Here is a 27812-nt window from a genome sequence, read left to right on the forward strand (position 1 = left end):
TAAATTATTTGCTTTGGATCAACCGTCACTATGTTTAAAGTTTAAACTAAATTTTTGTTAATTTTGTGATTAAATCTTTTGTTTTATTTAGGTGTTGTTTATGTCCATTTTAGTCATAAAAAATTCCAAAAAATGTCTGCACGGTCGCTTTGTTTCAACTCCGCTCTATTTTTTGAACAAAACATCAATCCAACGGCCATTAATTTGTTTGAATCAAATCTGGAGCTTTCATCGCCAATCAAATCAATGGCAGTGTTGTATGGACTTCCTTTAGGCTGCTACCTGCTGCACCAACGGTACTCCGCCTTTGAAACCCTTAAACAAGTAAACGAGATGGTTTTCAAGAACAAATTTCTGTTTTCGTCTAAGAAATCCGATTCCAGTTCTAGTCCCGATGGATCCAATAGCAGTCCCAGATCGTTTGGGTCCGGTTCGTCGATCAGAACGGATAAGAAGAAGGCGAAGTCGTCTTCTTCTTCTTCTAAGGAGGAGTCACCTAAGCAGACTCAATTTGCTAAAGATGTGACGCCCAAGAAGAAGGGGCTGTCACTGAGAGGGAAATACAAAGCAACGACAGTGCCGCAGAATCAACTTAACACTCCTGATAAACCTGGCCTCAACTCCAAGTCGAAGAATGCTGTTGAGGAAGCGGCGTCAGTTTCACCAATACTGGCTTCTTCGTTGGGGTTGAATCGGATAAAGACTCGATCGGGTCCTTTGCCGCAGGAGAGCTTCTTTGGGTTGAGAGGAGACAAGGGCAACTGTGCCGCAGTGGTCGAGGGAGGTAATTTATCGAGGCTGAGTGGCGGTGATGGTGGGTTGGGTTATGGGAAATCGGGGTCGGGGAGCGTAGGGATGAAGCGGAGCCCTATTGTGCTGCCGCCATCCCGATTGCACGATGGGGAATCATGTTCGGAAGCAGGTATGGATCAGTCCTTGCAGTTACTTGTCTTGCATTCGCTTCTTTTGGCATTTAGTAGTGCTTGCAGCTCGTATATGATAATACAGTATGGGAACTGGACATTTGTACATATATAGTGAAGTTCATCCATTAGAGTATAGTTTGGGGGCTACTATTTTGAAGTTTTGATTTTATTTGAAACCGCATATATTCTACATAGTGTGAATTTCATTTAGGTCCATAAGATTTCCCATTTCTGTTGTCTTTCAGGATAAGGACAATGGTGGATAGCGGAGGGAGTATTAATAATGAGGCCCTTTTAAGTTGCTATTATAAGGTAATTAACCCTGGATATATAAAGGAATGATGCTGGGTGCCCATTTAGCCTTATAATTTAGTCTGAATCAGATAGATAGTCCTTTCTCCTGAGATTTCTGCTATGCACACTCACACACACACACACACACACACACACACACACACACATATACACACATGCCTGTTTATATATACAAATATATGTAAACAAATGGTTACTGTGAATAATGGAGTTTTTATCTAAAGACGTCATGAAGATTTTCACAATTTCGGTCATCTTTTGTCAGCTTAGAATTTTTCGGGATTATGGATAAAGTAGATTTGAAAAAATTTGCATCATTCGCTTTTAGTTTACAAGGTAAAATTTCTTTGGAATGTGGACCTAAATATGCATATTCATACCATTTCATAGTATTTTACTGACATATGAAGTGATGTGCGAAAAAATTGCTAAACATTTGAGTAGCCTTTTGCATTTTACATAAAAGAAGTGGAGAATGCTTGGACTCAATGAAAGCCATAGTAGTAGATATGGTCAAGTAGGTTTTTAGATTATCTTGCGCTATGATTAGGTGGTTGCTGCATTGTGTGGCACTGTGGCTCTTCTTCATATCATCATTGGCCCTCCAGTAACTAATTTCTCCACTGAAAGTTTGGGGTAAGGTGTGGAACCTAATGGATGTGATAAGGGTTTCCTTTTCTTGGAAGGAGCGAAACTCCTGAATTTTCCATGATTTGGAGTGCTCGGTTGGGGTTTTCTTTGTAGACGGCTTTTTGTGCTTGAGTTCTAGTTGAGTGAAGCATGTTCTACTTTTTTCAATTGTAGTAAATTCTATCTTTGTTTCCGGTTTGTTCAAGGGTTGCTCCCTCCTTGGGGTTGTTAATAAACCTTTTCTATTTAAAAAAAGAAAGAAAGTTTTGTTAAATGAATTGGTTGCAAGTAGAGTATTTGTGGACAAAACTAATGGATTATAGCAGTGTCCACGACGAGTGTGAATTTGAAACAAACTATGATATATTGATGTGTTACTTCTTATTTAAGAACGAGTGTTTCTACAGCAGTTTCTTACTTAAAATAATAAGATGTATGATATACTTACTCGTATTAGGAATTTTAGAGTTTTGGGGTATCTTGGCGAGAATCACATCATATGGGAAACCGTGGGATGAAATATTAGTATCTTTACTAACTTAGCTCTCTTATGGCTGATGGAAGTTAGTTTATCTTAAATATTATATATGCATAACATTACGATACTTTGATTATCGTTAACTGCATTTTTCTTTTTATTCGGTGTTGATCTCTGGCTACAATGAAATAATCATTGTAATTTGTTTGTTTGCGGAGATCTTGTATCTGATAATTGTTCCAAATACTTTCATTTTTGCCATTCTATAAAAATTTGCGGAAGGATTTAACATGAAATGGTTTTTGTACTTGGATCCTGTGCACTTTTAGTTTTGCAAAGTTTGTTTGCTTCAGTGCTGCTGCTGCAAAACTCGTCTCTACTGTTTTTTCCTTCACTTTTTGTATCCTTTCTATCAAAAACTTGGTTGATTTTGGAAAAGGAACTATTGAGTATCATATTTACTACATTTACGCACCGTTTTGTGATATGTTTGTGAAAGTCCTTCAATACAATGAATCACCTTAGCAGGTCAGAATGAGTCATCATGGGGCCGATCTGGGGTCTTAAAAGGTTCAGATGTATGTACACCTGAGGTACTCACATGATCTCCTTATCTATGTGCTATCCAATTTGTGATTTATGTACTTATTTTTTGCTTTGTAGACTTCATACGATTGCGAAAACCCAAAGGAATCTGAATCTTCCCGTTTCCAAGCTATTCTCCGTGTCACAAGTAGTGCACCTAGGAAGAGATTCCCAGGTGACATCAAAAGTTTTTCGCATGAACTAAATTCAAAAGGCGTACGGCCTTTCCCTTTTCTTTGGAAGCCAAGAGGCTTAAATAAATTGGAGGTATGTTATGTTTCTGTATCATATTTCCTTTTCAGATAACTATGTATGCCATAGGAAGTCGTAATGATTCCTGGTCCTAATTACCATCTATCTTATGCAGGAGATCTTGGTTGTTATACGTGGAAAATTTGACAAAGCAAAGGAAGAAGTGAATGCTGATCTGGCCATTTTCACGGCAGATCTGGTTGGCATTCTTGAAAAGAACGCTGACAGTCATCCTGATTGGCAGGAAACTATTGAGGACTTGTTGGTTTTGGCCCGGAGCTGTGCTATGACGTCTCCTGGAGAGTTTTGGCTTCAGTGTGAAGGTATAGTTCAAGAGTTGGATGACAGGCGGCAAGAACTACCTCCAGGAATGCTGAAGCAGCTTCATACCCGAATGCTTTTCATTCTCACACGGTGCACCAGATTGTTGCAGTTCCACAAGGAAAGTGGGCTGGGTGAGGATGATCATATCTTTCAGCTTCGTCAATCTAGAGTCCTGCATTCTGCAGATAAAAGAATACCTCCAGGGAAAAGTTATGATGCTGCAAAGGCCTCGAAGGCAGCTTCAGCGTGGAAGTCCTATAGTCAAGAGCAGCATTGCTTGGATTGGAGGGGAGACCATATGGCATCACGCTCAGGAAATTTCGTCTCTCTTGCTGCTGATGTCACTCCTGATGATTTAGAGTCTCCAGTTGGAAGGGATCAGATGTCTTCTTGGAAGAAACTGCCATCTCCTGGAGTCAAAAGCACAAAGGAAGTTGCTCTACTGAATGAGCAGAATGATGTGAAGGTTGAACCTTTGAAGACGGCGGCTACCAGAAAAGAAGTTTCTGATGTTGATCTGACTGCTTCTAAGCCTTCAGAGCTTCCTCCTACTAAAGATTCGCATGAACATTCTTCTAAGCACCGATACAAAGTTTCTTGGGGTTATTGTGGTGATCAGCCGATTGTTTCAGATGGAAGTTCAATAATTTGTCGAATAAGCGAGGAGGAGGTTCCAACTTTACATGTGGAAGACCATTCAAGAATTTGTGCAATTGCAGATTGATGTGATCAGAAGGGTCTCAGTGTCAATGAACGTCTTGTCAGGATTTCAGAGAGTTTGGATAAGATGATGGAGAATTTTGCACAGAAGGAGATGGCACATGCAGTTGGAAGTCCAGATGTCGCAAAAGTATCAAATTCAAGTGTGACTGAAGAATATGATATGCTCTCCTCAAAACTCAGTGATTGGTCGCAGAGAGGTTCTGAGGATATGCTCGACTGTTTTCCTGATGCTGATAACTCAGTTTTTCAGGATGACCTGAAGGGTTTACCATCTATGTTATGTAAAACATGTTTTAGACCAAAGTCTGATCAAGGAATGACCACATCATCTGGTGGTAGCATGACTCCTAGGTCTTCATTATTGAGACCAACAAACAGCCATATTGACTTGCTGTTGGCTGGGAAGTGTGTTTTTCCTGAGCATGATGATGTTCTGCAGGTATCTGCGCACTTCTCTTTGCTACTTAGTTCCTTTGGAGATATTGAACCACTCACTTTCGTAGTATGACAGATGAGATAATTGACTCCAGTTTGCAATTCCAAAATTTATTCTTTTATATTTCACAATTGTCCATAAATTTAACTTTTTTAGATTCATTTGATGCAAGAAGGAAAATGTAGTTAAAGCTACGAGCCTCTCAGTGCTGGAAGAAGCTTCTTAGTGTCGTTATGCGCGACCCTGTTCTTAATCAAGTTTTATTGGTCATATAAGATGTATTTTCTTCACCTTTTCCCAATCCTTCAAATGTAGACTTGTTGTAAAGATGAAAGTTGCTTGTAAACTTATGTATTGTAATACCTCTGTTTGTCGTAACTGCTTTGGTTACATTAAAGGCAATTCTGAATCTCTGATTGGTAACAAAATGCAACTTGTAATTTGATTTTAATATGATAATTATGTATTTGATGGCAATTTGTTTTGGACTTCTCTTTAAAGAAAGTTAGTCAAAAGGGTATACATTGTAGTCTGTGTAAACTGAATCCAATCATGTCAAATTTGTTGAATCCAGATATATAGCACATCTAATGTAGCATATCTTAAGCATGTGCGATATCATTTACATATACTTTTTGGGGCTATATATGTGTTTCTTAATATATGTCGATGAGTTGGAGTATTTAGTGCTATCTGCTATGATTGATATCAAGCTCTCATTTCTCTATGATCCAGATGAATGAACTCGCTGATATTGCAACATGTGTAGCAAATACACCTTTAGATGATAACCGATCAATTTCCTACTTACTACCTTGTCTTGAAGACTTAAAGGTGGTCATTGACCGTCGCAAGTTTGATGCGCTTACTGTCAAAACTTTTTGGGGCACGCATTGAGAAGCTAATTCGGTGGGAAATTGCTACAACTAGTATCTTTTCACTGAAAGACTTACTTTTTTTTGTCTTGAAAGCTTTCTTTTCTTTATTATGCTGTTGTTTCTGCGTACAATATAATGAGTTGTGATTCTGTAGGGAGAAGTATTTGCAGCTTACTGAACTAGTGGAAGATGAAAAGGTTGAACTGACGAGTATGGTAATTGATGAAGATTCTCCTTTGGAAGATGATGTTGTGCGTAGCTTGAGAACAAGCCCCGTACATTCTTCTAAAGACCGTACTTCTATAGATGACTTTGAGATAATAAAGCCAATCAGTCGTGGGGCGTTTGGACGGGTCTTTTTGGCTAAGAGGACAACGGGGGATCTTTTTGCCATCAAGGTACCTGTATTTGATTGTTATTTCTTATGGAACTCTAATTTGTTTTTCTTATCTGTATTTATGCAAACACACAGGCACCATATCCACCTAAGGACATAATATATTCTTTGCTCCTTTTCAAGAAAATTTTCTTTTGTAGGTTTAGTGATTTTAATGCCGTGAGTACCCATCACTTACCAAAAAAAAAACTTAGTTACCCGTCTCTGTAGCTTTTCTGTTGTTTACATTAGTACCTATCAAGAAATGCGTTTGGTGCTTTCATTAGATTATGCTCCTTATCACCATATATTTTGAATTTCTTTCTGTTTAATCCTGGAGAAAGAGTTGTGACAGCTCCATATCGCCATATATTTTATATTTTTCCCTAATGTTCCTCTTTTCATTGTCGTTCTTTCCTCAAAGACTCGCAGCGTGTTTTCATTCTAAGAAGAAATGAAGTCTAAAGTTCAGATACTACAAAATAACAATAATAATGGCGATGCAAAATGTTCAGATACAAAAACAAAATGTTTGAACAGTCAATTTCCAGTTCTATGACTCCCTGTTGATTCAGAAAAGAATCGTATTCTCTCGCTTATTTTGGATTTGCTGATCGACAGTATGGAACCCTGTTCTACTCGTTCTTGTCTTCATCTTGTCATTGGGCTTTTGGATAGATTCCGGTCATCTTTTAATGTTTATCTTTGGACTTGCTGCAGGTTCTTAAAAAGGCAGATATGATTCGAAAGAATGCTGTTGAAAGTATATTAGCTGAAAGAGACATTTTAATTTCGGTCCGCAACCGTTTTGTGGTGAGCGGGTCTAGCTTGCAATTAATTTTTCATGCCGTGGTAGTGTTTTATTTCATTTTAACTCAAATATGAACTTTTCAGGTACGTTTCTTTTATTCATTCACATGTCGTGAGAATTTGTATCTTGTGATGGAGTATTTAAATGGGGGAGATTTGTATTCACTATTGAGAAATTTGGGCTGCTTAGATGAACATGTTGCTCGAGTATACATGGCAGAAGTTGTAAGTGTTTGTTCATGTTTGCAATTCTTTAATAGATGGTTTCTGGTACAAGTCTGCAAACTGAGTGCAATTAATTTCCAGGTGCTTGCTTTGGGATATTTACACTCACTTCGTGTGGTCCATCGTGACTTGAAGGCTGATAACTTGTTGATTGCCCATGATGGCCATATAAAGGTAACTTCTTATTCGCTTTCCTTTCTATCTTCTTTTTCATGGTGCTGGTGCTTTGACAGTGAAGCTTATGCGTCACTATGTTCTATGTGTTGAAAAGCAGAAGTGGTTGCTGTTTCAAATTTCATGTTTCTTCAGCCGTTTACCTTTTCTCTTTTCCCTTGTTTTTTGGCACCGCATCTAATAAGTCATTGTGCAAACTCTTTCTTGGATCAGGACAGGTGAAATGTTAAATAAGCTTCTCTTCCAAATTGCTATTCTACTTCTGATATATTCAATTTCGAAGCAATAACTATAACAGTGATGTATCTCAAAATCCTGTTTTTGTGTTCTAGCTCTGTTCAGTCATCAGGTGATAAAAGAAAGGAGGTAGGGCAGCAATGCCTTCTTAAATACTAGAAGAGAGAAATGAGTTTCCTCGTCTCTGACTCTCAGTTGAATGCTTGGAGAAAAAGGCAAATGAGCTAATCTACAAATGAAACGGAAATATCTGTTAGCTTGATTGGTTTAAACCCTTTTAGATATATTTCTGCCTCCAAATGATCTTTTGAGGACTATGATGTCCACGTGAAACTTATAAAACTTCTTTTCTTGCACTCAAACAGTTGACTGATTTTGGGCTTTCGAAGGTTGGTCTCATCAATAGTACCGATGATTTGTCTGGTCCAGCAGTTAGTGGGACATCCCTGCTTGGGGATGATGAACCCGAACTATCTGCTTCTGAGCATCAGCAAGAAAGGAGGAAGAAGCGTTCTGCAGTGGGTACTCCAGACTATTTGGCACCAGAGATACTCTTGGGGACAGGACATGGTTTGTATAATCTTTTTATCTTTCTAGCACTGAAATTAACAGCAGTCCGCAAGAATGGACCTGCACATATGTTTTAACAGTCCAAAAAGTCACAAGGCTCTAGCAGTGATTGCAGAGGCTAACTTTTGTATTTTCAAATTAATTTGTCACAAATTTTGATGGAATGATGGAACTGGGAGTTAAATTGTACTCCTCCTACCAGTTGTGTTAAATTTTTTAGCAGTTGCTCACGTATAAATGTCAAGAAATTAACTATTATAAGCCATGTTCCTCAGGCACAACGGCAGATTGGTGGTCTGTGGGTGTCATCTTATTTGAACTGATTGTGGGCATTCCACCTTTCAATGCAGAACATCCACAGGTTATTTATTACCTTGCTTGTGGATGTATTTGAATTTATAAATGGTGGTGGTTCTGCTTCCATTGACGTGGATGATTTTTCCTTTGTTATATTTCGTCCAATTTGTTTTTGAATTTGTGATGTTGGCTTTTATTGTTCTGATGATTCTACCAAGAAATAGAACAATCAGGTTTATTCTTTGGCATTTGAGCTAGAGACGTTGCTGCCAGGGTTGGCGCCCCTTGGTGTTTTTATCTTTAAAATTATTTTTCTTACTCATAAAGGAAAAAAGAAGAAGATTTATCTTATCTCCTTTTATCCTATAACTTTTTTGTTACCTTTTTCCATTCGTATATCCTGCTCTGATTTCATAGGTTTGGACCTTCTGCCTAGTTCATAAAATGCCAGCCAGAAGCAACGGAAGGGAGATCTTTACCTGCTTGTAATGTTGACTAAGACTAATGTCAGGCTCTTCCTTTGTTACGAGCTGGCATTTTATGAACAAGGCGTAAAGTCACAAACCTATGAAATCAGATCATGTGTTTCTTGTAAAATTGTTGCAATTTGAAATTGTGCTCTTCAATAAGAAAGTGGACTTACTTAATGGTTGTTGAGTTTAATTGTTCTGTGATATAACGTGATAGTCCTTTCTCATGAAATGTATACAAGTCTCATGTGTGATGCGTACCTTGCTTGTTTTCACATGTTTATTAATTTCTTTTGTGCTTGATTCTGATCTTAGTTTTCCATTTTTTGCGTTCTCATTAGTTTTCTTTGTCTTTTAGCAAATATTTGATAATATTCTCAACTGTAAAGTACCTTGGCCCCTGGTGCCTAAAGAAATGAGTCGGGAAGCACAAGATCTCATTGATCGGTAAGAAAACTTTTCATTGTTATTGTACTGGATATTGTTCTTAAAGAGAAAATGTTTCTGAAAACTAATGTCACCGTAGATTAGTATTTTGTCTAGTACAATTACTTGAAGGCCCTGATTATTTGATATATATTTTGTGATTACTTATGGGCTTGGAGCCAAGTAGCATTTCGTCTTCCATAAAGTGGGGTTGAGCGTCAGGCACCAATTTGATAGCATTCTAGTATGGATATATTTTACCTTCGATGGAAGATGGGTAGAAATAGATTGTGTCAACATATATTCTTTACCACATAATAGTATTTGATAATTGAGATACAATGCGACTGCTGTTGAATTTATAACTATTTCTTAGCAAATTACTGATACATTTAATATCCAGACTATTGACCGAAGATCCTCATCAGAGACTTGGGGCCGGAGGAGCATCGGAGGTAAACTTGATTATTTGGTTCAAGTTTTGATATTGGATCTCTTTCCATATTTAGGGGTGTTTCCCTAATTTTACTTAGATGTCAGGATAACACAATCAAAGCTTTTATGATTCAGGTGAAGGGGCATGTATTCTTCAAAGATATCAATTGGGACACCCTTGCCAGGCAGAAGGTGTAAATGTATTTTATGTATGTTACAGGTTGTAATCTGCATTTTACTATACATTTTTCTCACCTTGGAATCCTGTTCCAATTTGGCACTTTTCCCAGGCTGCATTTGTTCCCAGTTCAGATAGTGCACTTGATACTAGTTATTTTACTAGTCGTCATTCATGAATACTTCGGATGAGCGTGTATATCAAGCCAGTGATCTTGAAGATTCCAGAGATTCTGACAGCTTAAGTGGCAGCAGTAGTTGCCTGAGCAATTGCCAGGATGAAGTGGTATTGTAGCTTCCCACAATTTAATTTTTTTCAAATCAATCGTATTTACTAAATCTATTCTAATTATAGTCTGTTATGGATTCACCATTGAGAAACATGATGAACAGGGTGTTGAGTGTGGAGGTCTTGCGGATTTAGATTCCAGCTCATCTCTTAATTATTCCTTCAGTAATTTTTCATTCAAGGTACTTTCTTCCACTAGTCTGCGTGACTTTCAATCTACATGGTCACTCTTGTGTTGCTTTTTTTTCCCCCTTTCTGGTGGATCCTCTGGTGGTTGATAGCAATCTAGCTTTGGGGAAGAAATATTGTCATGCTATGAACTCTTGACAAAAGATAGTTGTGAATCCATGATCGGCGTTCATTTTTGGCCAATCCGTACCAAATAATAGTTGTGAATCCGTGATCTGCGTTTATTTTGGCAAAGCTATAGCTCTTTTATACAGATAGCAGTGTTGCAGTAGCCCCATATTAGTGTACCTTCTCTATAAAATATAATCTACTGTGTTCTATAATTTGATATGTTTCGAGCAAATACTAAAAGCAGCCTCCTTAACTTTTACGTTTGCATTTTGTTTCCAGAACCTCTCTCAGCTAGGCATCAATCATCTATGATCTTCTCACAAAGGATTGGAGGGACGATCCTTCAACTAATCATAACTCATAGCCACCATGTCTTCCCTGTCAAGGGCTGGAGATGGTTTCTTCATGAACTGATAGAGTTAATTGTATCTACTGTGCCCTTCTCAACATTTGTTGTTTGTATACCCTGAAGGGCCTGTACACGTATGGTTTTCATACCCACTGATTCCTCCAAAGGAAAACTTCCATATATTGCCATCTCTTTGGTCATTTTCACTGATTTCGTGTTCTTCACTTGCAGATATAAAAGAAAATACCCAAGACTGAAACTGCTCTGGGATGTGGTCTTTCCTCCACCGGGTGTTGCTGAATGAATCATCAGATATGAAGTTTACAATGGAATGGTGATCTGGGCTTAGGATTTCATGCATCCTGATTTACATACAGGCAGTTGGCCGACGAGGAACTGCTTATGATTGCTTCTCTCCTTCAATATCAATGAGATCACATCCCCATAATCTTCACTTCAGATTCACATCTTGAGTTGCGACACTTGGATTGAATTGAAAAGTATATGAGCAACTATGATGTTTCATGCATGCTTTAACTGGCAACTGATGCAATTGGACTTGCTGGCCTGATAACAAGATGAGTGTTCAAAGTTCATGACCATTTTTTTTAGGTTTTTGTCTGCCAAGCAGAAGAAAGAGTATGAATTGTGGGCTCTAAGAAACCATTGTATTAATATGTTAAGTTTAGAGGGGTAAAGTTGGCAGGCCCGGGCAGCAGTCAGGCCCGGAGGTTTAGTGGTTGGGGTTTTGGGGGGTGTTTGAGACCTCATTGTATAAAACCTATGCATATTATAACCATTACACAACAACTTGTCAACTCCCTATGTAACTATTAAAATACCTTAAAAAAAACGACATGGGCCAGACTGTCTAGGCTGCAATGGGTTGGGCCGGGCCATGTGGGTTGGAAATCCCAGCCCAACCTGTGAAGAGGTACTAGGCTGGGCCGACAAGCGTTTGACACGTCGAAATGAGTTAAAGAGAGAAGCGCTTGGACAGTAATAGGACAGCTAAAATCAATGGGTAGCTTTAGTCACGTTCCGGTTTTTTCTAAAGACATCCCATCAAATGATTTTTATAAGGGGTGGTCAACTTAAATTGAGGTGTCTCTAGAAAAAACGGGGGTGTAACTAAAGTTACCCAAAACCAATACACAAACAAAGCCCATGGAAGGGCCTATGAGGAAGAATTCAACAAAACGAGCAGCTTTAGACGGTGGAAGGGATGCCAACAAAAACTATATATTACAGAAGGACCACAATAATATATCAGATTGACTGTCATCTCCCCTCAGTTTCTAGTTTTTACAGGGTGAACATCACTCCATTCATGTGCAAAGTGAAAGTGCAAACACTCTGGTCCACCAAATAAAGCTTTCATCATCATCTCCATTTCTTTTGCAGCTCTGATTTCTTAGTTTTTCTTTTCTACTTAAATATCATAAACGAACGACCAGAAATCTCAAAATTCAAAATCTGTGGATGTTGTCTGTAAGTGGAGATAGCTAAAGAGAGAATTACAAATCAAATCTATTTAATAGTCCACGTACAACCAAAAAAGAAAAGCTTTTTGAATAACATGGACTTGAATGAAACCAATCAACCATCCTACTCAGAGTCACTGTACCCCATCAAAACTTTAAACCTTTTTTTTTCTTTATTTTACAATGAGACCTTCCATACTCTCTCTCGCATTTCCCAAGATCAATCAAATGTATAAAAAGTAAACAGCACAATCTTTCCGCAATGGGCGGAATTGGAGATAAGTAGTCGGTAGTATGTATGCCACATAATATATTGAGAAATTGTCTTCAAAAATTGAATCATGTGACACTTAAGTTGCACTCCTACAAATATACCACTGACACATGTCCATTTATAAAAAATAAACAAATTCAAAGCACAAGGTTTTTTTAGTGGATGGGGTTAGATAATATGTACGCTGATTATACGTGAGAAAATTATTTTTAAAAATTAAATTTGTGATTTTTAGATTGTACCCTTATAATTGTACCACTAAGCAACATGTTGAAGAGTAAACTTACTGTGCCTTTTCGTGACAAAAGATTGTAACCTCAAGACACATCATGACCAAACTCTATAAATCTAAAACAGATCAAAAGTTGTACCAAGAGCAGAAAAAATTAAAGTGAATGTGATAATTACAACCACCATATGGTCCACCCAACAAAGAACAAATGGGACAGACATGCACCCCACACTCACAGCACTGATAAAGAAAAAAAAATTAAAAAAAAAAAGGGAGGTACATTTGGGATGAGGAGAATAAAAAAGTAACCGACACAGTTGGCTCCTAATTTTTTTTAGAGAGAGAGAGAGAAAAAAGAAAAGAAAAGAAAAGAGAAGAGAAGAGAGAAGCTTTAAGGCCCAAATAGAACATACAACATAAACACATGATTAAACATTATAATTATGGGCATAACACAGCAAGGATGATCATTCTACTCATCGAGAAGAGTTGTCGACGACATCAGGCTGTAGATTGTGATCTTCTCGCTGGCTTAAACAACATAGCTCCTCAATCCGCCTCGCCACTTCAGGCATTGAAGGCCGGTTGTCCGGGTACTGAGCAGCACAATCTACTGCGAGCTGCAACAGCTGAACCATTTCTTCCTCTACGTTTTGGTACCTGAGTAGCTCAAGGTCGAACACCTCAGAAGTCCATTCCTCTCGAACTATGGACTGCACCCATCTGGGAAGGTCGATCCCCTCCTCGTTCAAGAGGGCATGAGTGGGTGCTTTCCCAGTCAGTAGCTCCAGTAGTAATACACCAAAGCTATAGACATCGGCCTTCTGAGATACCTTGCGAGGATCAGTTACCTCTGGAGCACGGTAGCCGGCAACTCTATTGGGAGTGGATGAAGGACCAACAAGGTGGGCAAGGCCAAAATCAGAGACTCTGGCTTCATTAGATTTAGTGAGCAGAATATTAGACGATTTTATGTTTCCGTGAGAGATGTTGGGACCTTGAGTGTGCAAGTACTCAATCCCCCGAGCAGCTCCAAGGGCAATGCTTGATCGAGTCTCCCAATTCAGGGGGGTTCTACCTGCTCCTTTATTCCCTGTGGTATAATCAAATAACGAAACGAATGTAAGAACAAAGCTAATGAGGCAAAACAATTCTACATATATCGTGTTTATTTGATTCAACATGAAATATCCTGCGTCAAGATTACTCTGAAACAATCTCTCCACACATTATGTTCGGTTAAGGTCTACAAATATGGTATCGATCACAACAGAGAGTAATAATAATAATAATAAACACATACATGCAAAGGACATTCATTTTTACCAGTTAAGAACAGAGTAATCATCTCTAAAAGGCAATACAACATCAACCAAAACAGCAATCATAACACAAAATCCAGAACACGAAGCAGAAAAGTAAGGTCAAGAGCAAGAAATCCTCACCATGCAAAAGTGCAGACAAGCTTCCCATGGCCATGTAATCATAGACAAGTAGCTTCTCATCCACGCTAAAATAGTAAGCCCTGAGTGGCACCAAATTCTCATGATCCATGGACCCTACCCCTTCAATCTTCTCTCTGAACTCCCTCTCAGAAATTGTCACATCCTTCAACCTCTTCACGGCCACCACAGTTCCCATTTCAAGCACCGCTTTATACGCAGTTCCGAAAGTCCCCTTCCCCAATACCTCCGCTGAGGCCCTCAACAATTCCTCCAAATCAAACACTCTCCCTCCATTCCCAAAGAACACTAGCTTTTTCACTCCACCATTCACAGCGGTAGCAGCTTCTCCCTTCCCATTCACAGTCATAGCAGCAGCCGCCGCGGCAGCCACTGAAAACCCATTTCCATACCCTCCATTTTCAGGCTCCCCAATCGGTTTCTCCCCCAGAATCTCCAGCTCTTGATGCTTGATTGAAGCAATGTCAATCGACCTGGACTTCTTGTTTCCCTTCTTTTGGCACAAGAAGAATAACATTAGAAGAATGAATATCAAACCCACTACAGATCCAGTCACAATACCAGCAATTGCTCCACCAGATAACTTATTCTTCTTTTCAGGCTTCACACTGCCTGTACTCGGCACACTTGCAATCTCACCAGCACAACCCTCAAGTGGTTCACCACACAATGAATTACCCGAAAAGGAGCTAGAATCGAACCTCTGAAACCTCTCAGGTATCGACCCATTTAACATATTATTTGAAACATTAAATTGAATAACTTTTGGGACTTTCAAAGCTGGAATCGACCCTGCTAACCTATTGTTCTCAAGGTACAGAGTCTTCAGTCGCGGTAACTTATCAAATCCCTTAGAGATCTCACCTGTAAAATTGTTACTGGCAAGATTGACACGCACAAGATCCTTCATTCCGAACAAAAACTCCGGGATTCCACCGGAAAAGAGGTTTCCGTGGAGGTACAAATTCCGAAGTCCACTACACAAAGCGAGGTCCGATGGAAGCTGTCCGGTGAGAGCGTTGAGTCGGAGACTGAGAGTACGGAGCTGGGTCAGGTTACTAAAAATGCCAGTGGGAAGTTCGCCTGAGAGGGCCACGCCCGGTAACCGGAGGGTAACAACCCGGCTCTGTTCGCAAGTGACACCAGCCCAATTACAAGGGCTGGTCGCAGTAGCATTCCAGAGGAGTGTCCGGCCACCAAGCGACTGCCGGAGAGTGAGAAGTGCCGCTCTGTCGGGCGAAAGATCGGATTTTGACACCGGAAATAAAAGGAGAGAAGCGAAAAGAAGGAGAATGTGAAAGAACAAATATTGGGTCTGCATTTTGGGGGGGGGGGGGGGGAACGCCACCACCACTGTTACCCAGTCTTGAAGCGAAAATGTGGGTCTGGATTTAATGGGTTTCAAGGGTATGCATTGTATAGGCTCCGTCTACTTTTTCTGGGTTGAGAGAGAGAGAGGAGAAGATTCGGTATTGAAGAAAGACTATGTATAGTAAAGAGAAACCCTAGATGTAAGGTTACACACTTCACTGAAGTGTGGTGTTCGTCAATCCAACATGCTTAATGGAGGTAAGAAATTGAGTAAGCATTTTTCTTTTTCGTTTTTTAGTTAAATTTAGAATCTAGTTTTACTCTTCTTCTTTTTTTCTTTTGTCTTTTCTACTTTTGTCTATCCTATCTAATATCTAATGTTTATATTGGAAGTTTGAGAGAAAACGGCCGTTTGGGTTTTGTTTGTTTTGGGTCTTTTTTTGGCTTTTGTGTTTTTTTTTTTTTGGGGTTTTCTCGCTTGTTTTATATTTCACAAGAAGAGATTGATGAATCTATTTGGGTGTTGGATTCTCATAATTGTACCCTTTGACAATTTTAAAAAGTAAGCAAATTTCAATTTGTAGTCACAATCAATAGGTAATACAAATATTTTTGGATTATGAATCAGTGAAGCTGAAAAGGTCAACAACTTCAACTCATGGGTTTTCGAAAACATGAAGTGCAAAAGGTCAACAACTTCTTTGAATATTTTGAAACCAAACATAAATATTCATTTTTTATGGCAAAATACGCTTGAATTACAAAAGATACAGATGTCATAGGTGATGGATTGCAAGTAGCTTTCATCACAGGGGGAAAATAAAATCTAGTTGAGCTGCATTTTAAAGTCTCTTTTTTTTTGTGTGTGAATGTTAAATTAATTAATTCTGGTAGTAAGCGGGTGATGACATAGATATGCCACAATATGTCCCAATCTAAACAATAATTAAAATTTTAAAAAATATAACGGCTATAAAATCGTTTATAATTATCTCCTCCCAACCGTTACAGCAGAGCTGCATCAGTGAGTTTATTAGTTTCTGTACTGAATATGTATGTATATATGTATGTATGTATCTGTGTGTGTATATATATTATTTTTTATGTCTCAGAAACTTTCATGCTCTTTATATTCCATTTGTTATCAAATAACATAATATAAAATGGATTATTATCATCGCACCAAACCAAATAAACATTGGAAATGGACACAATAATCCAAAGTACTATCATGAGTGAATCCAATCCAATATATACAACAAAAAAAAAGTGTCGGTGTGTGTACCACCAACCAATTACAGTATTATACAGGTTGGTCCATGAAAGAAGAACTAGTTGAATCAGGACGCAAAGCTTAGGTGATTTGACATCTCTTGGTTAACCACCTTTTCAGAACCAAAAGTAATATATATACAGAGAGGCGGAATGGGAAATGCAAGTGTTGATTCTGTCTTTGTATATGTAGAATACTTAAAAGTTGAAATATTTAGAGTTTATACGTCTCGCCACGTTACATGATAAAAATCTATGTAATTTGTATAGTAATTACATTTGAACTTATAAACATATAATATGAAATACTAACTTGATTATAATTCTATTACTATAATACCTGCATATATATGTTTCATTGATATACTATTGATATTTTAGGAGCATTGAGCGAGTTACCGACTAATTTTATTAATTAATGCAACTTTTGGGTGTGAGAGTAATAATTGGACCGACTAGTGTTTCTTTGTTTTGCTCCAACCATCACCCACGCTAACTCTTGCCCATTTGTCCCTTCTGGCTATGGTTGTCATTGTCCCAAGCTCACCTACTAATACCCTTCTTTTTTTTATCTGCCATTGTTAATCAGTCAACCAGAATGGAAACAACATAAATGAGAAAACCTCCAAACTTAAAGGATATTATAAGTTATATTTAAGCATTTATTCTATGCCTAAAACCGAGACAAAAGATGGCATGACAATGCTCCTATTTGCCCAAACCAGGTTCAAGGGTTATCCGACTTGTGTTTGGCAGACAACTGTGTCAAACTGACCCTACAAAATCAGCACTCGCACAAATAGGTTAACCCCACACCAGGCATGGCTCACATAATAAGCCCTTATACACAAAAACTCAAAAGCCTGTTATAAGTCGGATGGCCCAACCCATTAACATTTCCACCTATCAATCCCTTTTTCCCACTATATAAACCATAAATTGGCACAACAGCAATTTATAGGTAAATGCAAGGATAACAACAAACAGATTTTGTCAAAAAGAAATTGTACTGCTCAACAGTTAAGTTAATGATGTATTGTGCAGGGAATATCTTCGTCTGTTCACTAAAAAAATATAGGAGAGGCGTGAGCAGTCGTCGAATATGTCGTTACTAACCTCAGCTCTCCGGTTACCAGCTCCGGCCCCTTAAATAATGCCTCGGCTCCTTGCAGAAGCATGTTCACAGCTCTCCGAAAGGTGATGGTGGATACGATAATACTGAACTTTATTTGGCAAATTTGCCCCCCAACAAAACGCTTTGAAACTCTGCTGTTGTCTATGAGCGAGACTGCGAGAGACAAAGGATGAACTTCTACGGCGCATTCACCCCTCGTGTCTACAGCAGGTATGACTTTGTTAGAACCTTTTCATTGACCTCACCTGTACCGTTTCAATTATGGCCCTTCTTTTCAGTCCTTCGGGTAAGAGATAAATGGTGCCTCTCTCCCGATGATCCGTGGTAATCAGTCTTGGTAAGGATAAAAATGCAAGCAATGACGAAAACAGCAAAAGTTGAAGCCATAGATGAGGAATTTTGCTTGTTAGCCCTCCACAATGATGCTGATGTGTCCAAACTCACTGATGCAAATCCTTCTTGAGACCGCCTTCGACTGTGTGAATTGAGCATAGCCCGAGTCCAAAATTAATTTAACAGGGAAAATCAAAGATACACAAAGATTAATGCCTTGATAATAGTTTCTTGCTTGTCCTTCAAATTTATATTTAAAACAAGAACCATCAAAATATATACCTTAGAAAGGCTTTAACCGAACTCCATAAAGAGGCCTTTTTGTCTGTTCCTTGTTCTGGAGCACGGTATTTCTGATCTCTACTTCTTTGTTCATTGAATTTGCCTTTAAATGTCCCTGCTAAATGCACACTCATGCAAATCAAGGGGACCTTCGACCACACTTTATTATATATTATCTATTTTAATAAAATAGTTGTAATTGCGGAAGAAGAGAACGATACCGGTTCTGTCGTAAGAAAATTCTGACTGGTTCTTTCTAAATGCCTTCACTGAAGCTAATTCCTTCACAAGTCCACGTTCTGTTTCACTGATATTATTAAATATTAGGTTCCAGAGAAAAACAGAACAAGTGACAAGAATTATGATAATATAGTTAAGAGTTACAAACAAACTCTTATATATCCAGGAATAACATGTATTGTGAACGTATATATTCTAGTTAGCAAGCAACTTATTCAGATAAGAAAAAAGCAACTCCATATCTAACAGAGACACTTGGTCAATCTTTTACCTTGTTGATACTTGATAATGCGATTCTAAATCCAAAACAATTATAAAAATAAACTCTATATGCCAAAAGTTCCAATTTTACTAGTCTAGAAATAATTACATATATATTAATATATTTTCAATCAAAATTCATAAATTTTACTCCAAATGAAGTCTCAATTCTCTCAATCAGTCCGATCAATGGTTAAAATTTGTACAATTCGAACAAATTCGACTTTTCCTCAACTAAAAAGGAATAAACCTTTGCTTAAAGAATAATTACTAAAAGCCGGTTTTGATCTAAAGAAATGAGGTTTCTTTCCTTTTGTTTGGTCAATAAAATAACTACAAATTCTAACTTTTTTTACCACTTCATGACCAATAAATAACAGTAAAAGCTCAATTAAAGGGATAGCTTGACAGCAGAAATCATATCTGCACAGACAAAAGTTGGCATTAGCATCGAATTCGAAATGATAAAATGTTAAAGGACTCGGACCTTATATTTTTGGGGATCACAACGTTCACAATAAAGTGATGATCACCCCGAACAGACGGATTTTCAGTGTCTGGAACCCCCAAGTGCGACAATTTTACTGTATCTCCAGGTTGGATGCCAGGAGGAATTTGAAGATCTCTCAGGCCTTGGACTGTTTCTACCTGAAGTTAAAGATGTTATGTAAAAGTAGATTGCATTTCACAACATGCATGTCATTGGTTGTACTTCTGCAGGACAAGTGTGTTTACCACCATATCTTATATTCAAACTTATGTGTAAATTAGAACGCCGAGAGTAACTACCTTCATTATAGTTCCAAGTATTGCCTCAGTATAATCAACATTGATTTTTGAGTAAAGATTAATGCCATCCCTCAAAATTCCATCCTTCTCATCTACATGGAGGACTATATAGAGATCACCAGAAATTCCCCTACCAAAACAAAATAACGGAGCAGTTTAAAAATTAGATCCAGGTTTTTCATGCTATCATCGAACGTCTAAAACGTATATCAAGTAAAAAGAAAATGAGAAGACATTTAAGGGAAACAAATTCAACAGAAATATATATATATATATATATAGTAGGGCACAAACCTTTTCTTATCAAAATTACCCTCTCTTCGAAATTGCATAGTGGCTCCATCGTTAACTCCAGGTGGGATGACCACCTTCATGCTTCTTTTTACCCGCATTTTCCCATTTCCACAGCACATGCGGCAATGGTCTGTTATTATCTTGCCATCCCCGCTGCACTTTGGACAAGTAGATATCTAGAAACCACACAGGGTCAAGAATTTACGCCAAAACTAGGATTGAATTCCATGTTATCAATGAATTGTAGAAAAATTAAACTAGCAATTGAAAAAACATTCCTAAAGATTCTACTCCCATCGAACAAGAACATCCAAAATCCACTATGTCCAGATTAGAGTTGTGCGGCCATATCTCAACAAAAATATATTATCAAATATAAGTGTTTTGGACATCAAATAAACTATATCTTCTTATCCTGAGCGTAAGGCATACAAGTAATTCAGATCTCCCATTTCTCATGAATTTATATTATCGAACTGGTCAAAAAGTCTACATACGTGATTGTTCTTTGCTAGTAAAGGCAAGTTCAAATTATTATTTATGATGGTTCTCATTTACACCAATAGTCCATCATAATACTATTGACAACCATAGTGTACCTTTATTAAAGCCCCCTGTAGGAGGAAAATGCAATACAGCACATATTGGCATGTTTCAGCACATTTCTAGAAAATCGTAAGGATACTGCACATATACAACTCAATCAATCATGCACTTTTTTTGTGGACTACAAGCAGAACATGGGGAACTACCAATACAACACATACACAAATATTGCACTGCATTTCCAGAAAATCATGACACAAATTTCAATAAAAATATATGACATAGAAATAATACTCTCGTGCATGCATGCATAAAGACAGACATGCAGAGGACAACAATAATGCTTTCTTCACGGCTAATCAAAATTGTCCGTGCAAGAAAACTAAAGAAAATCTTAAAATCTTTTATCATTTTCATACAAGCACTGTTTATTTCTTGGAGCAGTTACCAAGCATTGTTTGTTGCACTATTAGACCAAAATACCTGTGACATTATTCCAAATGGTGTTTTCTGACTTTTCATCACCCCTCCCCTACCTCCACAATCAGTGCACGTTTTCAGGCTGCCATATTTAGCACCTGTTCCGCTGCAATCATCACATGACTCGAAACAAGAAACTTCAATTTCCCGTCGTACTCCAAAAATTGATTCTTCGAAGCTCAAGTAAATGTCATACCTACGATATACAGAAATTAAACTTAGAAAATGATGTTAAGTTACAAGTTAAAAATGATGACGATTTAACCACATGATATCTGTAGAACTATTATTGGGGAAAAGAAAGAGATACCAAAACACACACACACACAAATAATGAAGAGCCCTTATTGTAGTTGGCAATGAAGCTCAAGCTTTACAAATAAAATTAAGCTCATGCTTTTGAAATAAACTGTTTTTCACAACCTATAATTAGTTAAAAAAACCATGCTGGTAAGTTACTTTATGTCAAGATCCTCATTTCCCATGTTTCGAAAATTGAATTTAATGCCTCCCGGTTCACCATTTCCTCCGAAGAGCCCATCTGTGCCGCCAAAGAATGTATTATACACTTCAAAAGGATCCACCTGCAAAGAAATAAAAAAATTAAAGATAAAAATGATGAATATATGGTACTGATGCATTGCAAATAATTTGAAATAATATAACCTCGTCTGAGGATCCACATATAAACTTAATACAGAACATAGATCGAACGTTATATTTGCAAGAAAACAAGACATTCTGTACTAGGAAGCTGCAAATGCACTAGATTCAATTATAATCTTACCCCCTGAGGACCACCATCTGACCCATCATATTCTCCTTGCAAACCTGCCTCACCAAATCGATCATATAAAGATCTTTTCTCATCATCTGATAGGACCTACAAAGATACATTATTACCACTTGGAAAAGAACTTCGAGGGACAAAAAGGTTATCTGGATGCCATATAATTTATGTCTAACATATTAAATTCCGAATCCCTTAAATCACGAAAACCAGGCATCTTCACCTAGAGTAAAAAAGTTACAACCCCAAGGCAAAAGGCATGTGCTCAGAAGAACCATTTCGAGAGAGGAGTTACCTCATATGCAGCACTTATCTCTTTAAATTTATCTTCTGCCCCAGGGCCTTTGTTCATATCCGGATGATACTGTTCCAAAACATGCAGATATCAAAATGTTTTCAGTAAGATGTAACTTAATAAAATGTAAAAGTTTCATGCATTCGCAGTCCAGTGATTGAAACCACTTTCAAATAAACAATCCGCAGCTCAGACTTATGAGGTAATTCACACCAAATGTAACAAAAGGCAAGGATTGAAAACGTCATTTTCAAGTCATCAAACATCAATTATATCAGTTATAATTGCTAATTGATTAGCGTCATACCCATTTGCCTTAGATACTTCTGCAATTATGTATTTTACATTAATGTATCAAACTTAAAACTACAACTATTTGTATTGGATAGAATTATAACTGCAAAAGGTTATTCATGCTGCCTATTAAAAGGAAAACTTCAGCTCCTTCCAAGACTAAAAAATCTATATATAAATTCAAATTGCATATTAACGCTACGTCTACTTTCCTCTGCTATGACACTCAAAAACTTCAATTTCCTTAAATTTGCCGCCACTTTCTCCGCATCCAAACATGTAAAAAAATAATGAAGCTTTTATTCAATGGTTTAAAAAGACGAACGAACCTTGCGAGCTAGCTTTCTGTAAGAGCTCTTGATTTCCTGCAACGTCGCATTCCTGCTGACATTCAATTTCGAATAGTAATCGGTTCCAGCAGCTGCCCTAACCCTGCCTCCGCGGTAGCATCTAGTGCGGATTATTCGATAATTAGGGTTGAAGAAGTGATCAGTTCTGGGAAAGAATTCGGAGTAGCATAAACTCAAACCGAAGTAGCTCCTGGATTTATAGGTGTCAAACGGCTTGAAATTCTCAAATGGGAGTGACCTGGACCGAATTGACGAGGAAGGAATTGGAGAAAAGCTGCAGCAACTTTGAATTACAGCCATTCCTGAACATTACAGAACATAGAAAAGAAAAGGAGAAGAGAACCGATAAAGAGGTTTTTGTGAGGTTTAGCCGTTTAGGTAATGTTGCAATGTGACCCTCAAAGTTTGGTTTCGTTCCATAGACACCCTTGTAGAACGGCACAAAAGAAAAGAGCCCCTGTACCCAAAAAATGAACACTTGAACCCTTTCTGTGACACCTCTTAAATTCTCTATTATATAGATTTCTGAACTTTACACTCTTCCTTGAATAGTTTTTGGCGTCGAAATTAATAATATGAGAAGTTATTGGTCATTAAAAGAAAAGACATCTCAGAAAATGGGTCGTCCCGCTGAAGCCCAAGAAACTAAAATGCAATGGAGAATTCTCAAGCTCTTCCCTGGAGCCTTTGGAACCAAGAAACCAACTCTGAGACTCACGGCCCACATCAACGGCCCATCTCACGCGGCCATTTACGGTGCGTTTGGTTATACGAATCGCAACCGAAGGTTTGAGAGCAATTCAATAAAAAAAAAACAAAAGAAAAAAAAGAGTAAATTTCCGTTGACATGCTCTTCCAAGTTCCAACCTCTCCTCCCTAACGCCTGCCAACACCTTTGCTAAGCATTTCTGTTTTTTTGCATAATCAATTATATTATTATGTTTTGGAAAAAGTGAGCGACTCATCAATCTTCCATGACAGTATTTCCAATCAAATTGAACCTAACCATGCCGATTGCCGAAAGGAGTCCCTTAGATATTAAACAAAAGGACAAATGAAAGCATAATCAAGCAAATGGGTTGGAAATTGGAATGGAATGCTTTGTATGAGTGAATGGCCATGAAGGATCTTATCTTCTTGGCTTCTCAATCATTTATTTATGTGGAGGAAGACGCGGGTCTAATGGGGTTGGGGTGTTGAAATGTGAAGTGTGGTCATAATTTGCTGCTCCAGTGTTATTATATCTCAAACGACTTGAGATTATGATCATTGATCAAGTCAACCATCCCATCCAATAAGGCTTCGAGAATGAATGTTATTCCAAATCCATCACCATCACCTTCTCTGGAGCCCCTTCATCAATGCCCTCATTACAATCCAACCTAACACCTCAATCATTATCAACTTGTTACAGCACCATCAACACAACTTGGTCTCACTACTCGACAAAATAGATATCATCCTACAATGGTGTGACCCAAAACAAAAAGACTCTTGAACAAGAGAACGAGCAGAGAAACACAATGTTGAGAATCAAATCTCAAAATTCTCTCATTAACATGAAAGAAATCAATTGAATTCAATAGTTTTTTTACATGTACATGAGATGTCCCAAGTCCTAAACCTTCTTCAACTGATCCGTGGATCCATTTTCCAACCGATTTTGGTCCGAATCTCCCTGTTAGGTTTAGGGATGTTTGTCTCTCTAAGTGAGTTGTCATTCTTCACATCCTCTGCGTTTGAGTTGTGTTTGTCGCCGAACTAACTCTTCTAAAGCTTCCCTCATCCACAAATGTGGACATATTTCTCTGGCTTTACTGACCGAAACCTAAACAAAGTTACAGTGTCATATAATATCTATATATATATATATCATCAACTGAACTTCTCTGTTGAAGTTACAATGCTTGAAACTCACAATGAACATAATTTTCACTTACCCATCTTCGCTCCCTAAAATTCTTCTCGGGCCAAAACTCCAATTCGTCCTTGACAAGCAGAGGAAACATGTATCCTTTATGAATAATGCTGCGGCGCTTGCTCTTGTATATCCATTCACCTAATTCAGGCTGAAAAATCAATCCAAACACATCAAAATTAGTGTCAACACATGACATAAACATTATTAATTTTGGAACACAATAACAAGAATGTTTGTTTCAGTCTTTCAGATACTCACTTCTATGTCACCAATTACACCGGCTTCTTCTCGGGTTTCGCGCATTGCGGCCTTTTTTATGGGTTCATCAGTTTCCCAACCTCCCTGTAGATTAGATTAAACATAAATCATTGAGTTTTGGAAACCAAATAAACCAGTAAAGGTCACGAATTATTGTTGTCGTACCTTTGGGAATAACATTCCTTGGCCATTTTGTGCACTAATTACAAGGACTTCTAGTTGTCCACTTAGGGCTCCATTTGTAGGAGATGCTTCGTTTGTTTCTCTATATCTGTAAGGTATGCAACTGCAGAATTCCATCACAAATTAAAAACACATCAGGACTTAATTTCATGAAAAAACAGAGAAAACTGCAATCGTTTCTTCCCCAGAAACCAGAAAGATACCCACATAAGAAAACAAGAGGAAAACAGTGACCCAAACCCACTCCATAGATTAGAAACGAAAAAATTGTTCAACCCGACAAACAAAAAAAATCCAACTTTTTTAATCAACCTAGTCCGCATAAATTAAGGTAAAAAATACAGAGGAAATTATACAGGGGAACTTGACATACCCAACAACTTGACGAAATCCCTTATCGTATCGTTGTAAGTGTCGACCAGCACGAGAAACCAAAGTCACCGGGTCTTTAATTTGCGTAGGCATGATCTTAACAGGGATCTTTTCAAGAAAAGCGAATAGACCAGATATTCGCCACAATTAGGACTTTATCTTCCTTCTTTTTTTGTTTCTTGAAAGGTTTTTGGTTATAATCAGGATTCAAATTAGAGAGAAGGAAACAGGAGGACCAAGAGCTTGTGGCTGTTTTCCTGCACTCTTTGGAAATGGCAACACAATTACAAAGGGATAGGGAGGCAGAGGTAGACAACAGTCGGTCTGTTCTGCTCCTATTAATAAACAAATTGACAGAGAGGACCCACGAACTAAATAGAGAAACAGACGCGCACGCACGTCAGTTGAGACACACTACCGTTTATTTAAAAGGAATGGTATAGCATATGCTTGAATCTTCTTGATTCTATTTTGCATTGATATACAGCTTATTTAGTTAAGATGATTATCACCTACATTAACGATGTAAGCGAGAATGTGCTTGAATTGTTGTCAAAAGTATTTTTTTTTCTTGGCAAAATAGTAAAAAAAAATTATTTGGTTTGAAAATTATGACTTTAACGATTATTTATATGACTCTTAAAATATGACCTCTATTCTATCATTAAATCTATGTGACATTAAATGACCATTGATTATAACACACACGTATAATAATGGTGAACTAAAGTGTTTTTAGGTCTTTAGGATATGACGTATTTTTCTACCCTATTTAAGTGTATTGATGTGTGTGTATATATATATATGCACAATCTTAAATCATTTTGTTCACTTCTGTCCTCATTATCTTCTCTTAGAATTTATTTCTAAAAATGTATAAAATTAGTGGTTTTCACGTATATATTTTCCTTTTCTTTATTTGGAGGGAAATTAATGCGTGGAAGGGTAGATCATTTGCTGGAATACAAGAAGAATTGGATATTTGGATGATTGATTGAAATTTGTTTTTTGCTTGCAAGGTTTGGAATGAAAGGATTTGCCATATGAGAGCGTTGACTCCACGCGTGTGAAAAAGCGTAGGGTTAGGACTGGAATTGTATATGTATAACAACCGTACATGAACTCATCAAGTGTAGACTTGTCAATAGGAGCGTGTACGCGCACTGTGGTATTCGTAATAAGAGCGTATGCGTAACGCGTCAAAATAGAGAGAATTCTAAATTCTCCGCTCGCAGGCGGGCCCACAACCTCTTCCTCCAGACACGGTTTTGAAGCATCACGTCACTCTCCAGATATTTTAACAAAAAGAAGCAAAAACCTGCCACGTGGCCAAGAAAAAAAGCATAAAAAGAATTACCGGCTATATTAGACTTCAGAGGTGGGGTTGACGTTTTTTTATATTTACGGCTGTTGTCTTTTTATTTTTGTCGGTCAGACTTTTTATAGTTTGGGAAAATTCTATAATAGATTCCCTATTTTGTCAGAAGAAAGGAAGTCGTGAAGTATTTTATATGGGCCGTGAACATACTCATTTTTGAGTAGTATGATGTGTTTTAAAATTCCATCATATCGATGGAAGAAAAGGAACAATATTGTGTTAATGACTTGGGCCTGCATCTATGCCACAACCTCAAGGTTGGAGATGTCAGGCGGACTAAAGTCGACGATTTAAACTCATTTTATTGTTGAACATAGACTCAAGTATAAATATTAAATTTAAAATTTTAGTTAAAAGCAAGTTAGATTGGCAACATCAAAACACATTCTCATTAGTTTAGAAGTGTTCGCCAAATCCATGAGAACACCTTTGAGAATTTTCCAAGCATAAACTATTCAAGAACACCTCACATTTTAACCCATGAAAATATTCAAAAAGCTATGAAAACTAAACTCCCAAGTACAAAGAGAAACCATCTAATAATTCCTCTAGATGAATTTTTGTTGTAATCCTCAACACGTGTTTTCACGTTATAAAGTCCTTTGATAATTACATGTACATGTGTCACATGTTCCCTTTGGTTCTTCTATGGACTCTTTTCTTCTGAAAAAGAAGACGAAAATAAATTAAAATCATAGAGTTGACTTTTGAGATTTTTAAATCAAATGGAAGAATATAATCTATAAGTTTTTGTCGACATGAACATGCCAATTAGGCAATTACCTCACCTTCATTAATTACTTCCTATGAAATAAACTTTTTAAGAAATTTTATTTGATTGAGAAATGAATTCTAAATTTCATTTTTACATCTATATTTTTCATCACTCATTT

General features: G+C 37.6%; 3 protein-coding genes and 1 pseudogene across 6 annotated transcripts; 1 reads left to right on the forward strand and 3 right to left on the reverse strand.

Moving 5' to 3' along the window:
• The first annotated feature begins 245 nt into the window (after window positions 1-245).
• On the forward strand, window positions 246-11500 carry LOC120016568 (annotated as a pseudogene).
• A 1307-nt stretch (window positions 11501-12807) lies between these two features.
• LOC120016076 (probable inactive receptor kinase At1g48480) lies at window positions 12808-15654 on the reverse strand. Its single transcript, XM_038868660.1, has 2 exons — window positions 14118-15654; window positions 12808-13765 (listed from the first exon to the last, which is right to left on the reverse strand). The coding sequence occupies exons 1-2, from the start codon at window positions 15454-15456 to the stop codon at window positions 13149-13151; spliced, it is 1956 nt and encodes a 651-aa protein (XP_038724588.1). The 5' UTR covers window positions 15457-15654; the 3' UTR covers window positions 12808-13148.
• A 1864-nt stretch (window positions 15655-17518) lies between these two features.
• LOC120016873 (chaperone protein DnaJ) lies at window positions 17519-23389 on the reverse strand. 4 transcript variants are annotated; one of them, XM_038869834.1, is made up of 11 exons: window positions 22787-23389; window positions 22164-22232; window positions 21866-21961; window positions 21538-21662; window positions 21082-21274; window positions 20053-20228; window positions 19759-19888; window positions 19457-19617; window positions 18690-18775; window positions 18469-18586; window positions 17519-18328 (listed from the first exon to the last, which is right to left on the reverse strand). In XM_038869834.1, the coding sequence occupies exons 1-11, from the start codon at window positions 23105-23107 to the stop codon at window positions 18109-18111; spliced, it is 1695 nt and encodes a 564-aa protein (XP_038725762.1). In that variant the 5' UTR covers window positions 23108-23389; the 3' UTR covers window positions 17519-18108. The 4 variants fall into 4 exon arrangements, with proteins under 4 accessions (XP_038725762.1, XP_038725763.1, XP_038725765.1 ...); XM_038869835.1 differs by having other exon boundaries at window positions 18469-18583; window positions 22787-23387; XM_038869837.1 differs by lacking the exon at window positions 17519-18328 and having other exon boundaries at window positions 18690-18767.
• A 708-nt stretch (window positions 23390-24097) lies between these two features.
• Window positions 24098-25859, reverse strand: LOC120016874 (nudix hydrolase 4-like). Its single transcript, XM_038869838.1, has 5 exons — window positions 25543-25859; window positions 25152-25272; window positions 24987-25070; window positions 24748-24876; window positions 24098-24635 (listed from the first exon to the last, which is right to left on the reverse strand). The coding sequence occupies exons 1-5, from the start codon at window positions 25632-25634 to the stop codon at window positions 24525-24527; spliced, it is 537 nt and encodes a 178-aa protein (XP_038725766.1). The 5' UTR covers window positions 25635-25859; the 3' UTR covers window positions 24098-24524.
• Window positions 25860-27812: the final 1953 nt, after the last annotated feature.

The sequence above is a fragment of the Tripterygium wilfordii genome, chromosome 15, assembly GCF_013401445.1.
Source record: "Tripterygium wilfordii isolate XIE 37 chromosome 15, ASM1340144v1, whole genome shotgun sequence".
NCBI classification, from domain to species: domain Eukaryota; kingdom Viridiplantae; phylum Streptophyta; class Magnoliopsida; order Celastrales; family Celastraceae; genus Tripterygium; species Tripterygium wilfordii.

Bases quoted from the DNA above. Each gene is read 5' to 3' on its own strand.
- LOC120016076 (XM_038868660.1), bottom strand. From the start codon at position 15,456: ATGCAGACCCAATATTTGTTCTTTCACATTCTCCTTCTTTTCGCTTCT. The intron at 13,766-14,117 runs GTGAGGATTTCT...ATTATACCACAG, and splicing joins CTTGTCTGCACTTTTGCATG to GGAATAAAGGAGCAGGTAGA.
- LOC120016873 (XM_038869834.1), bottom strand. From the start codon at position 23,107: ATGGCTGTAATTCAAAGTTGCTGCAGCTTTTCTCCAATTCCTTCCTCG. The intron at 21,663-21,865 runs GTAAGATTATAA...ATTTCTTTGCAG, and splicing joins CAGATGGTGGTCCTCAGGGG to GTGGATCCTTTTGAAGTGTA. The intron at 19,889-20,052 runs GTTTGTGCCCTA...TTGTTTTGGTAG, and splicing joins GGTAATTTTGATAAGAAAAG to GGGAATTTCTGGTGATCTCT.
- LOC120016874 (XM_038869838.1), bottom strand. From the start codon at position 25,634: ATGCCTACGCAAATTAAAGACCCGGTGACTTTGGTTTCTCGTGCTGGT. The intron at 25,071-25,151 runs GTACGACAACAA...TCTAATCTACAG, and splicing joins AAGGAATGTTATTCCCAAAG to GGAGGTTGGGAAACTGATGA. The intron at 24,636-24,747 runs GTAAGTGAAAAT...AACTTTGTTTAG, and splicing joins ATTTTAGGGAGCGAAGATGG to GTTTCGGTCAGTAAAGCCAG.